The following is a 13,183-nucleotide window of genomic DNA, read 5'->3' as shown; positions in this document are numbered from 1 at the left end:
GGAAATACAGTTGGCACCTGGAAATACAGGATGTTTTTCTTCATGTCTGCTCAATCTTTATTGCTGCAATACAACAATGGAGCCATCCAAAATGGTGCGTGGAGGATGAAGAGGCCAACTGTTCTGTGGTAACTCTCCTTGCTTTGCCCTGGGCAGGATGATGAGGGTGATGGAGCAATGGTCTGAGGGCGCAGTGGCTCCAAGGAGAACGTGAGTTGGGCACGAGGGTACACAGTGTCTACTGAGTCCTCTGCTCCCAGGGGCTCGATGTCCAGAACCATGGTGGATTCTTCATTGGTGTATTGCTCCAACTGGGCAGACAAGACAAAGGCAACCACTTCAAGAAGGTGAGAACTGGAAGCTGGGGGTGGCAGCTAGGAAAGAAAGGGAATGCAGCCAATACAGCGGGCACTGGGTATGCTAGAGTGGGGGGCTCCTGGGACTGTCTGCAACAGGGTGGTTTGCTTTCGTCTCGGCTGCTCCCAAGATGATGGGTACAAACTAACTCTGAAGTAGCCTTTGCAAGAATCCCGTGGTGACAGTCAGAGAAACAGTAATGTAGGAAACAGCTCAACAACAGGACCTACACTTGACTGTCTGCACATCCCAGGAAACGCAGAAGCCAAACAGGGCAGGAAAATAGCACGCGTTTTGTGTCAATACCAGCTTTCACATCTTCAAGAGTTTCCCAATGAAGCCCTGAAAGCAGGCAGGGACTCCTTTTCAAAAAGCCACTTTTTTTTTAATATGTAAAAATAATTAAGCAGTAGGAAAATTTAATCTGATTCGGATAGTAACATATGCATAAAATAAAACTGGAGTTGAAAAAACATCAGGCCCATCCTTATGTTTCTTTTTTATTTGCCTGCTAAACAGAGGGGCATGTTAGTATTGCTGTCAGCTTAATAGAAGGCATTCAAGGCTCTAACAGTGGTGGGAGAAACTGTAGGTAAATCTCTTCTAAGCGGGGTGTTAGTGACTACTGCCATGTTATATGCTTGCAGGGAACTTTTTTAGTTTCACTGCAGCTCATAAGGAAAACACTAAGACTGAAAAAAAAGAGTGATAAAAGTTAAATCTAGCAAGTGATTAGCACCAGCGTTCCAAAAACTTCAGCCCAGCCTGAGTGTTCACTTCTGCTCCATCTTCATTGCTGCAAAATAAGAGGAAACAATAGTCAGGTTAATGGAGACAGAATTTTTTTAATATAAATTTATTTATTTTAATTGGAGGTTAATTACTTTACAATATAGTATTGGTTTTGCCATACATCAACATGAATCCACCACAGGTATACACGTGTTCCCCATTCTGAACCCCCCTCCCTCCTCCCTCCCCGTACCATCCCTCTGGGTCATCTCAGTGCAATAGCCCCAAGCAACCAGTATCATGCATCGAATCTGGACTGGTGACTCTCTTCATATATGATACTATACATGTTTCAATGTCATTCTCCCAAATCATCCCCCCTCTCCTCTCTCACAGAGTCCAAAAGTCTGTTCTATACATATGTGTCTCTTTTGCTGTCTCGCATACAGGGTTATCGTTACCATCTTTCTAAATTCCATATATATGTGTTAGTATACTGTATTGGTGTTTTTCTTTCTGGCTTACTTCACGCTGTATAATAGGCACCAGTTTCTTCCACCTCATTAGAACTGATTCAAATGTATTCTTTTTAATGGCTGAGTAATACTCCATTGTGTATATGTACCACAGCTTTCTTATCCATTCGTCTGCTGATGGACATCTAGGTTGCTTCCATGTCCTGGCTATTATAAACAGTGCTGTGATGAACATTGGGGTACACGTGTCTCTTTCAATTCTGGTTTCCTTGGTGTGTATGCCCAGCAGTGGGATTGCTGGGTCATAAGGCAGTTCAATTTGCAGTTTTTTAAGGAATCTCCACACTGTTCTCCATAATGGCTGTACTAGTTCGCATTTGCACCAACAGTGTAAGAGGGTTCCTTTTTCTCCACACCCTCTCCAGCATTTATTGTTTGTAGACTTTTGGATTGCAGCCATTCTGACTGGCATGAAATGGTACTTCATTGTGGTTTTGATTTGCATTTCTCTGATAATGAGTGATGTTGAGCATCTTTTCATGTGTTTGTTAGCCATCTGTATGGTTTTTTTGGAGAAATGTCTATTTAGTTCTTTGGCCCACTTTTTGATTGGGTCGTTTATTTTTCTGGAATTGAGCTGCAGGAGTTGCTTGTATATTTTTGAGATTAGCTGTTTGTCAGTTGCTTCATTTGCTATTATTTTCTCCCATTCTGAAGGCTGTCTTTTCACCATGCTTGTAGTTTCCTTTGTTGTGCAGAAGCTTTTAATTTTAATTAGGTCCCATTTGTTTATTTTTGTTTTTATTTCCAGTATTGCGGGAGGTGGGTCATAGAGGATCCTGCTGTGATGTATGTCAGAGAGTGTTTTGCCTATGTTCTCCTCTAGGAGTTTTATAGTTTCTGGTCTTACGTTTAGATCTTTAATCCATTTTGAGTTTATTTTTGTGTATGGTGTTAGAAAGTGTTCTAGTTTCAGTCTTTTACAAGTGGTTGACCAGTTTTCCCAGCACCACTTGGTAAAGAGATTGTCTTTAATCCATTGTATATTCTTGCCTCCTTTGTCAAAGATAAGGTGTCTGCAGGTGCGTGGATTTATCTCTGAGCTTTCTATTTTGTTCCATTGATCTATATGTCTGTCTTTGTGCCAGTACCATACTGTCTTGATGACTGTGGCTTTGTAGTAGAGCCTAAAGTCAGGCAGGTTGATTCCACCACTTCCATTCTTCTTTCTCAAGATTGCTTTGGCTATTCAAGGTTTTTTGTGTTTCCGTACAAATTGTGAAATTATTTGTTCTAGCTCTGTGAAAAATACCGTTGGTAGCTTGATAGGGATTGCACTGAATCTGTAGATTGCTTTGGGTAGTATTCTCATTTTCACTATATTGATTCTTCCAATCCATGAACATGGTATATTTCTCCATCTATTAGTGTCCTCTTTGATTTCTTTTACCAGTGTTTTACAGTTTTTTATATATAGGTCTTTAGTTTCTTTAGGTAGATATATTCCTAAGTATTTTATTCTTTTTGATGCAATGGTGAATGGAATTGTTTCCTTAATTTCTCTATTTTCTCATTATTAGTATAGGAATGCAAGGGATTTCTATGTGTTGATTTTATATCCTGCAACTTTACTATATTCATTGATTAGCTCTAGTAATTTTCTGGTGGAGTCTTTAGGGTTTTCTATGTAGAGGAGCATGTCATCTGCAAACAGTGAGAGTTTTACTTCTTCTTTTCCAATCTGGAGACAGAATTTTAAAAAACATGCTCATTCATATTCAGGTATAGCATTTCATATAAAAATGATTTGAAGTAGGAAGTTTCTGTTTGTTGTTTTTCTCGGTAGCTGTTTTTGTTGTTGTTGTTGTTATACAATTAATGGTAGGATAAAGACACCCAATGGTACCTTCAAATCAGACCCAGGTCTCTCCAGAGGTTAGCACAGCAGTTCTGACCTTCTGCAAGGGGTGACAATGGCTTTGAGGGGCTGGTGCCACCTTGAGGAACAGCCCTGCCATATTCCACCCACAACCCTCATCCTTCAATGACTTGGCTGCTGCTAACTTTTTCTTTAGTGTTAAATGCATCATTCCCTAAAATGTAGCCTCTAAATCACAGAGAAGGTAAAGTGAATTGGGATTGGATTTTCAAAATGGGACATTAAAAAAGCAGGAGGCAGCAAATGAACCTCTTGCCTTTTTTTCACATATTAATTCCATTGGTTTCCCAAGGCTGCTATGGAGTATGGGGGTGGTTCCACTGATTTCTTTATCCTTCGATCTCTGTTTGATAAGATTACTTGGTCTGGAACAGATAAGGTAAACTTAACTGAGTGGAGATCAGTATTAGTAGATTATACCAGTCTAGAAAGAAGTATAAAAGGAAATATCAGAGAGGAGGGCAAAAGAGAAATTTAGTTCTAAAACTGTACTCTAATAGAGCAATGTGATAAATGACATTGAAAGGAAAGACCATAACTATATATTTGCAGGTGCCAATGCATGGCTATCAACGGAACATTCCAAAAAAGCTAGTGGAAATTGAGGGAGGTCAGTTTCTCTTCTACAGGCAACTCTCTGTTTTGTGTTTTGTTGTTTTTGTTTGATATTTTTTTTTTGGGGGGGGAGGTGGGAGTATGGTTGATTTACAATGCCATATTAGTTTCAGGTGCACAGCAAAGTGATTCAGTTACACATTTATATTCACCTATTCTTATTTAGATTCTTTTCCCATATAGGTCATTATAGAATGCTGGGTATAGTTACCTGTGCTACACAGTAGGCCCTTATTAGTTACCTACTTTATACACAGTAGTGTGTATCTAGGAGAAGGCAATGGCACCCCACTCCAGTACTCTTGCCTGGAAAAGCCCATGGATGGAGGAGCCTGGTGGGCTGCAGTCCATGGGGTTACTGGGAGTCAGACGTGACTGAGCAACTTCACTTTCACTTTTCACTTTCATGCACTGGAGAGGGAAATGGCAACCCACTCCAGTGTTCTTGCCTGGAGAATCCCAGGGACGGGGGAGCCTGGTGGGCTGCCGTCTATGGGGTCGCACAGAGTCGGACACGACTGAAGCGACTTAGCAGCAGCAGCAGCAGCAGCAGCAGCAGCAGTGTGTATCTATCATAGGAAAAGGAATACAGTTCTCTGTGCTGTAGTAGGACCTCATTGATTACTTTATATATAGAAGTGTTTATACGTCAATACCAACCTTCCAATTTATCCCTCCCTCTGCCCCATTTCCCCCCAGTAACCACAGGCTTGTTTTCCACATCTGTGACTCTGTTTCTGTTTTACAAATAAGTTCAGTGTTTTTATTTGTTTGTTCTGTTGGTTGGTTTTTTGTCCTGAGCCAGACCAAGGGGTGGAGAAGCCATGGTCTGAGAGAGCTGTGGTTCAGAGCCGCTCCATTGGGGTATGGGGGATGCGCAAGGCATGAGGGAAGCAGACAGGAAAACTGCACGTAGCAAAGCCAAGTGGCTGAGCCAGACAGAGAAACAGGACATGCCCTGAGTCACGGAGGAGAGCCTTCCTTTGCCAGATTAGGAGGAGATGGAGGAAAAGTTGCTAAAAACAAGAGGTAGCTGCACTCCTGCACTAATTTGTTCTGGCCACAGAAAATCAATAGTCATGAAATAAGTGAGTTGTAGTTTTCAACATTTGAATTCTCTGACGTTTTAGAATGAAAAGAGGAAAATGCCTCAATGACATTGCCTCCTTTTTCCTTCTAACAAATAAAAATAAGCGTGTTTTTTATTTTCCTGACAGTAGCAACATTTGGTGGGCTTCCTGGGTAGCTCAAATGGTAAAGAATCCGCCTACAATGCAGGAGACCCTGGTTTGATTCCTAGGTCTGGAAGTTCCCCTGGAGAAGGGATACGCTACCCACTCTAGTATTCTTGCCTGGAGAATCCCATGGGCAGAAGATTCTGGCGGGCTTCAGTCTATGGGGTCACAAAGAGTTGGACATGACTGAGCGACTAAGCACAACAGCAGCAACATTTGGTAGCTACTTTTATGAGATATTTAAAGAAATCATCATCTTTGACTAACTCTTATGAAGGGCTATGTATTTTATATACTAAGCACTTTACACACATGAATGTAAATCTTCACCATAATCCTTTGATCTAACTTTACAGAGAATGAAATTGAGGCTTTAAAAGATTAAATACCATGCCCAAGAACATAGTATTAGTAATTAAATACTTATTTGTTCAATGTTTCCTGTTTGTTTTTGTTGGTCATATAGTCATTAGTTTGTTTCATCCATATGAAAGGAGATAACATATTTGACTTGTAAATGGTAAACTCTGCCCCAGAAGAGTTTTAACAGAGAATTTAAGGATATATGAGATTATAAAATTCAATTAAATATTGGACGAAAGGCCCCCTCAATTCTCTTTCAAATGTAAGATGTTATAATTATAGAAATAATTAGATCAGATAGCAAAGGACTAGGCATCTCATGCCCTGACACCAGGCTGGCAAACTGAGCACCATTCCTTATCTCCTCTGAACCCACTGAAAGGTCAAAGTTGTGTTTACCATCACCATTCAGCAGTTGGTTTGAAATGACATGATGTTATGACAGGTTGAGTCAAGATTTTATACCTTTTGTGACTTTTCTATTTTCTTTGCCAATCTCAATATAGGTAAGGAGTTGAATTACTCAGGAAAAACAAATGTCTACATTTTAGAAATATGTAAATCATTAATAAAATAAATAAGGTATTATTTTCAGGCTAGTTCCCAGTAATGAAGTCTCAGTATTATATCCTGTCACCAGCTGAGCAACAAAGTTATTTTGGATAAGAAAATATATACAAGAAAGACCATAAGATATTTAGAAAATTATAATTTTGAAAAGAGTCACATTCCACAATTGGTTTTGTTTAAAGTTAACTTTAGGTAATAAGTGATGCAGTGTTGTGAAACTTTAAGCCAGTGTGACAGAAAGCACTTTCTTAAAGAATGTGCTGTGTAAATTGATTTTTCCTTCCCTTTCAATATATAACCAACTCTGAACAATCTTATCTGTCAAATGAAAGAGAATGATCTACACATGTCTTCTTGTAAAGATGAAGCCAGACTTCAGGTATACAAAGCAAATTGTCATTTCCAGAAAATGTATCTATATTAACAGTTACACAATAATTTTTTCTGAAAATTTTAAAATATATTTTGGACATTTACATAACTACCAAAGTTGGTGTAAAAATATAAGATCTAGCATCAGAATTTATTATCCATAAGACAGAAGTGACAAAATATTCAGCAGCTAAGGTCCTATGTGGATAGGATGGTAGGTGGAGAATGCAGGTCTAATGGATGCTAGGAAAGACAACGTTGAATTTGGAGTCAAAAAAATTTAATATCTGGTGACCTGAGCCCTGAATAGTTATTAACCCTGATTCTATTATTTTGTTTTGTTTTTCTTGAAAAGCAAGTGCCCACGAGAAGGTCAGTCCTTCCACTTTCTGACTTCTGCTCAGCCTTTTACCATGATTCATTACAATGTAAAACATGAATCTATTGAAATGACTTTGAAGGGAAAACCCCCAAATTGTCAAACCCTCACCTCTCCTATAATATTTACAACTGAGTCGCGAGAAAAGAAAAATCAATGTGACTTGTTTCTCTTTAGCAGCTACTTTAGAATCAGACTCTCAGATTCTGGTACTACTTTGTATCATCCAGGTGTAAGGACAGATAAAAATGTTTGAGAGGCTTCATTACCCTTGCTGAAAGTAAAGGAAGAAATTTCCCTCCCTTGTTCTTAGAGCACATTTGTTTCAGAAAACTTGTCTCCTCTCTTGGAAATGGAGACAAATCCTTGTGAAACGTAGATGAGCATCTTATCAGTTTTAAGACTCAGAAAAGCCTCAAGGACTTGACAACCATCTCCCTTAAAGGTAAACATCTAAAGGAGATAGAAGAAGCCTTATCTCTAAGTTTCTCCTAGGTTCTCAGGAAGGATGGGAGTCTAACTTTAGTTGACGCCTGGCCCAAAGTTGTAAAAATAGCTCCTGTCATAAAGATAGAAGTTTCTTTTTCCTTTGTATAGTCAATGAACTAACACAGGTGGTCCTCCCAATTACCAGGTGATTTAGAATGAGCTAAGCGGAATAAACACTACTTGTCAAGTCCTCTTGTCTGAGGGTAAATAGAATTATTGTTTATCTTGAGAACATATATATAATGGGTTAAACCTACTTGGCTATATGAAGGGTGAGATGCCTTCCGTCTTTGTGATCTTTTGGTGCCTGTCATAGACATCATATTCTGGTTGAATGCTTAGTCAATAATAAAAGTGCTTTTTCTCCTCTACTACCTTTGTGAGGAGGACTCTTGGGTTGGTAAAAAATATTTATTTTAATTTTATTTCCTCAGCACAGGCTGTAGGCTTTCAACACAGAAAGGTCATGTTGATAGGGTTCACTGCTGCCAATCTGGTGGTCAGATATGTTTCTTTCTATTTTTCCTTGCCCACCTGGATGCCTGGGCAAAATAGGGATCTACTCAGGTAATCATATGAGGTGACCTGGACCTCCAACCAGTTGTCAGTCAAAGCATATGAATCTTCTTTCATCAGTAGTTACAAATATACAGATACCAAGTACTTTTATAAGGTTACAACCTTGAATATTGCAATCCAAGATTTATCAAAGTCTGATTTTGATAAATAATATTTATGGGAAATTGCTTGCAAGGAACAGAGTGGACCCATCCTATTGATAAGTCCATTTTTACCCTTGAATCAAACAAAAAAATGAGAGTAGCTTCCATGGACAAATGACTTATTTTTCTCTTTTCTGTGTTCTCCTCTGGAGAATAAAGATAAAGGAATGAGACACTTGTCCCATAAAATTAGAACTTGAGACAAGAATGGAGGTTCTGGAATTAAAAATAAAATGAACACAAAATCTTCTATACACCACAGCAACAAATCGATCCTAGACGGTCACCTTGCCAGCAGAATTGTTATCTTGCCAACTCAAGTATTTATCAAAAATCTGCAAAGAGAAGGAATAAGAACCAGGAGAAGAATTTGCCTAGTATGTGTTTTATGAACAAGTAGTGACTGATTAGCTCTCCAGTTGTGTTAATAACAAATGGATCTGAAAGGTCAGAACCAAATGCATATTTAATCATGTTCTTGAAAATCAATTGACCCTCAAGTTAAGAATGAAATAGGCCTAGAACCACATGTAGCAGGTAATGTGAAGACTGGCAGGTCGGTTATACCTCATTCCCAGCCTGACTTTCACATTTAAACTTGTAGAGAGAGAAGTTGTGGACTGGCTGTGGATCCGAGTAGCTGAATTCACCAGACATGAGGAATACAATCAGAAATGATGATGACTGTTAATGGAAATTAATTTTTTCTAAGTAACGATAATCAGAAAGCATTTATCTCAGGCAGAGAGTCTGCTCTAAATGAGATGGTGTTATATGTTCACCTACTAGGAGATAACTGCATTGGTGTCAACAATTGTTGGTGTAAATTGGTAAAGCCATTATGGAAAATATTGTAAAGGTTCCTCAAGAAAAAAAAAAAAAAAAAAACAGAGTTGTCATAGGATCCAGTAATTCCACTCCTGGACATCTATCCAGACAAAACTAATTCAAAAAGATACTTGAGCCCCTATGTTCATAGCTGCATTATTTACAATAGACAAGACATGGAAATAACCTAAATGTTCATCAACAGATGAGTGGATAAAAAAGATGTGATGTGTGTATACACATATATATATGTATACACAACTACATATATATATACACACATATACATACATATATACATATACACTTACATATATACACATATATACATATATACACACATACACATATATACACATATACACATATATATGTGGAATACTACTAAGCCATATAAAATAATTAAATAATGTCATTTATGGCAACATGGGTGGACCTAGAGCCTATCAAAATAAGAGAAATAAGTCAGAAAGAGAAAGGCATATACCATGTGATATCTCTTATATGTGGAATCTAAAATACACCACAAATGAACATATCTACAAAACAGAAATGGATATAGAGAACAGGCTTGTGATTGCAGGGGAAGTGGCAGAAAAGGGGAGAAAGATTGGGAGTTTGGGATTAGCAGATGCAAACTACTATATATAGGATGGATAAACGACAAAGTCCTACTGTATGGCACAGGGAACTTCATTCAATATCCTTTGATAAATCATAATGGGAAAGTATGAGAAAGAATGTATATATGTATAACTGAATCACTTTGCTGTAGAGCTTAAGTTAATACAATACTGTTAATCAACTGTATTTCAATAAAATTACTTAAAAAAATAAATGCAAGCACACTCAAAAGAAAAAGAAATCTACACAAGTGACCTTCTTCGAAAACTGATCAGCCAGCTGATCACAATAGTTAAATCCATTATTTAGGGATCTCACCTTCTTCTTCCTCAGACGCAACTTAGCAACTGAACAACAACAAAAGCCTCTGGACTTAGTTCACATCAGATGTTATGCCCAACCCCAGTCTAAGTATTTTCCAAACCTTATGTAGAATGTCAAAGGAAAGAGAAAATATTTGGTTTTATTAACAGTGAATCTCAGTGTAGAATAGATCTCTCAAATGTAACCTACCATAGGTTACAGTATAGGCTAAACTTTTATGACAGTAGACAGGAAGAATTTGTGACCCAAATCTGTATTAATGTAAAGCATTCCCTAAAGCAACATTTTTTTATGATTCTTTTGCCTTTACTTTCAAATTTTTGTTTCCAAGATTGACTTGATTGGCTTTTCTAGATGACAATGAAGGAGCTAGAATCTGAGGCTCTCAACTCCGGTTGTACATGTAAATCACCAGCAGAGATTTTAAACCTGCCTTTGCCCACCTCTAGAGATTCTTGACCCACTCCAGTGTTCTTGCCTGAAGAATCCCAGGGACGGGGGAGCCTGGTGGGCTGCCGTCTGTGGGGTCGCACAGAGTCGGACACGACTGAAGCGACTTAGCAGCAGCAGCAGCAGCAGCAGAGATTCTTGATTCCATTTTCCTAGTGGAAGTGGACTCTTTGGGCTTTAAAAAGTCCTAGGAGGGGACTTCCTTGGTGGTCCAGTAGTTAAGACTCTACTCCCAGTGCATGGGCCACAGGTTAGATCCCTGGTTGGAGAACTAAGATTCCACAAGCCAATGGGCATGGCTCAAAAAAAAGTCCCAGGAGATCTTAATGCTGAGCCAGAGCTAAGAACCACTGTCCCGGATGAGCAGCTGAACTGGTTTGAGTTAGCTCTTTGTAAATGGACTTTATAAAACATAGGACTTATAAAAATAATGATCAAATTAAATCCCACATTTCAGGCAGATTTGTTACTAGCTGAGCCACAAGGAAAGCCCTTTCAAATGGACTTCATAAAGTATATGGCTTATAAAAATAATGATCAAATTAAATCAAGTAAATCTAAGGTTGTTTTTAACTGAATTCCTGAACTAATTTGAAAAACTAGTACCTACAAATAGCAGGATCAAGCAAAAGAAACAGCAATCTGGTAGTCCAAAAGGCAGGCTGCTGTTTTTAGGAAATGAGAGAAAACCAAGAGGAAATTTTTGAGATTTTATCAAGGTCCTTCCATGAGTGTTTGTTTGTACTGGGTTGGTAACTAGCACACTTTACTCTCTAGACCATATGGTCATAAGACCAGAATTGCTTTATAAAAACATGTAGTTTTCTTGTTTGGTGCTTTGAGGGTAAATAAATACCAAAAAGAAGATTTGGGAAAAGTGCACAGGTAAATATTACTGTTGATCACACATCATAAGAAATTGTCTAAAGTTATTAAATCACTCCCATATGTGCTAGTGTAACTAAGTAAAATCCTGCACATGGATGCCTAAAATGGTAGTTTAATTATCAAAAACATTTCTTTTTTTTAGTTTGATATATATTTATTTTTATTGAAATGTAGTTTGATTTACAATTTTATGTTAGTTTCTGGTGTGCAGCAAAGTGATTAAGTTATACACATAATATTAATATATTATATATAATATATATAACCCCTAATGGAAAAGAATCTGAAAAAGAATGTATATTAAATATACATAAATATATATACATATGTTCTTTTTCAGATTCTTTTCCATTATAGGTTATTACAAGATACTGAATATAGTTCTCTGTGCTATACAGTAGGTCCTTGCTTACCTATTTTATACACAGTGTGTATCTGTTAACCCACACCTCCCAATTTACCCTCCTCTCTTTTTTCTCTTATTAACTTCGTGATTTTCTATATCGATGAGTATGTCTGTTTTGTAAAGAAGTTCATTTGTATCATACTGTAGATTCCATGTATGTAATATCAGATGACATATAGATGATCAATAAATGGATACCCTTCGGCCCCAGTTTCCTCCTCTGTAAAACGGGAAAAGTAATACTCAACTTACAATGTTTTTTGAAGATTAAGTAAAACAATGTATCTAAAGTGCATAGCATGTTAACATAGAGTAAACTCTCAATAAATTGGTAATTATAATCATTCTTAATGCTGGCATGTGTACACAGATATCAACAGGCTTCTGATTAGAACTGCTAAAATTGTTCAGCAATACAAGTTGGCTACATGTATCAAAATTTTCCCATTACACCAATAATCCCGGTTCTAAAAAACATCAGAGATATGGTCAAGGATACAAATCCATGCCTATTCAGAGCATGCCATTATATTTTAATAACTAAGGTTATAGCAGAGGGACATATCAATACTGTATGTTAGAAATTTCAAAATTTGTATACATTGGGATGTCATTTTTTATGAAATATGCCCCAAAATTGTGAAAAATATACTTTGGGGAAAAATTCAGATTTCATTTATAATTTTATTTGGAATTTTATTATTTTTTATCTCTCTTTTGTATTATTGTATTATATATATTTTTTTAACTTGGAGGCTACAAAATTGAGCATGACTAATTTGCAACGGTATCTAGAATGAATGAATCAACTCACTTTTTACCTTCATAAAGACAAGTCCTTTAAAAAGCACTTTTTTCCCTCACCTTTACCACTTTGCCTAAAGGGATATAGAAGAAAACAATGCTCAATTATTGCTCGACAAAATATTCAATTTTTTATAGAATTTTTTCTTGCCCCTTTGGTATAGCATTTTTTAAAAATAAGAAAGGTCTTTTCGTTTACTTTTCTCTGTCAGCTCAAAATGTGAAAGTGGCTCAATATTTGAATGAAATTTAGAGCTATATTTGAGATGGCACACTTTTGTCTGTATGCTACCCACCATGTGCAAAATTCACTTGGGGGCTGGAACACTGAGCTACCAGATGGTCTTGGGATTTCTGACTCAGAAGACACTTATAAATATTATGGGACATTCACTGACCTTCTAGAAAAAGAAAACAACAGTGGCTTCACATAAGGAATCCAGAGAGAAAAATCACAAAAATAGATGAGATAGAAGTAGTTTGTGATCAAAGTGCTACATACATGGGCACCTCTAGTACCACCTTCCACTTTGAGAAGCAAGAATTTACTCCTTAACTATCAGATGCTTCTGAACAACACAGAGTAAGCCAGTTCATTCTTTCTTTAAAA

General features: G+C 37.4%; 1 protein-coding gene across 14 annotated transcripts in view; it reads right to left on the bottom strand.

Moving 5' to 3' along the window:
* Positions 845–13,183, bottom strand: part of MLIP (muscular LMNA interacting protein) — a 306,379-nt gene continuing 294,040 nt past the window's right edge. For all 14 annotated transcript variants that reach the window (XM_018039224.1, XM_005696194.3, XM_013973909.2 and 11 more), the window contains one exon: positions 845–1,153. In XM_018039224.1, coding sequence (XP_017894713.1) covers positions 1,148–1,153 — 6 coding nt within the window. In that variant the 3' untranslated portion in view covers positions 845–1,147. The remainder of the gene's footprint in view (positions 1,154–13,183) is intronic.

The sequence above is a fragment of the Capra hircus genome, chromosome 23 (genome assembly GCF_001704415.2).
Source record: "Capra hircus breed San Clemente chromosome 23, ASM170441v1, whole genome shotgun sequence".
Taxonomy (NCBI): Eukaryota; Metazoa; Chordata; class Mammalia; order Artiodactyla; family Bovidae; genus Capra; species Capra hircus.
The sequence above is the reverse complement of the archived record's forward strand: the minus strand, read 5'-3'. Positions and strand labels throughout refer to the sequence as shown.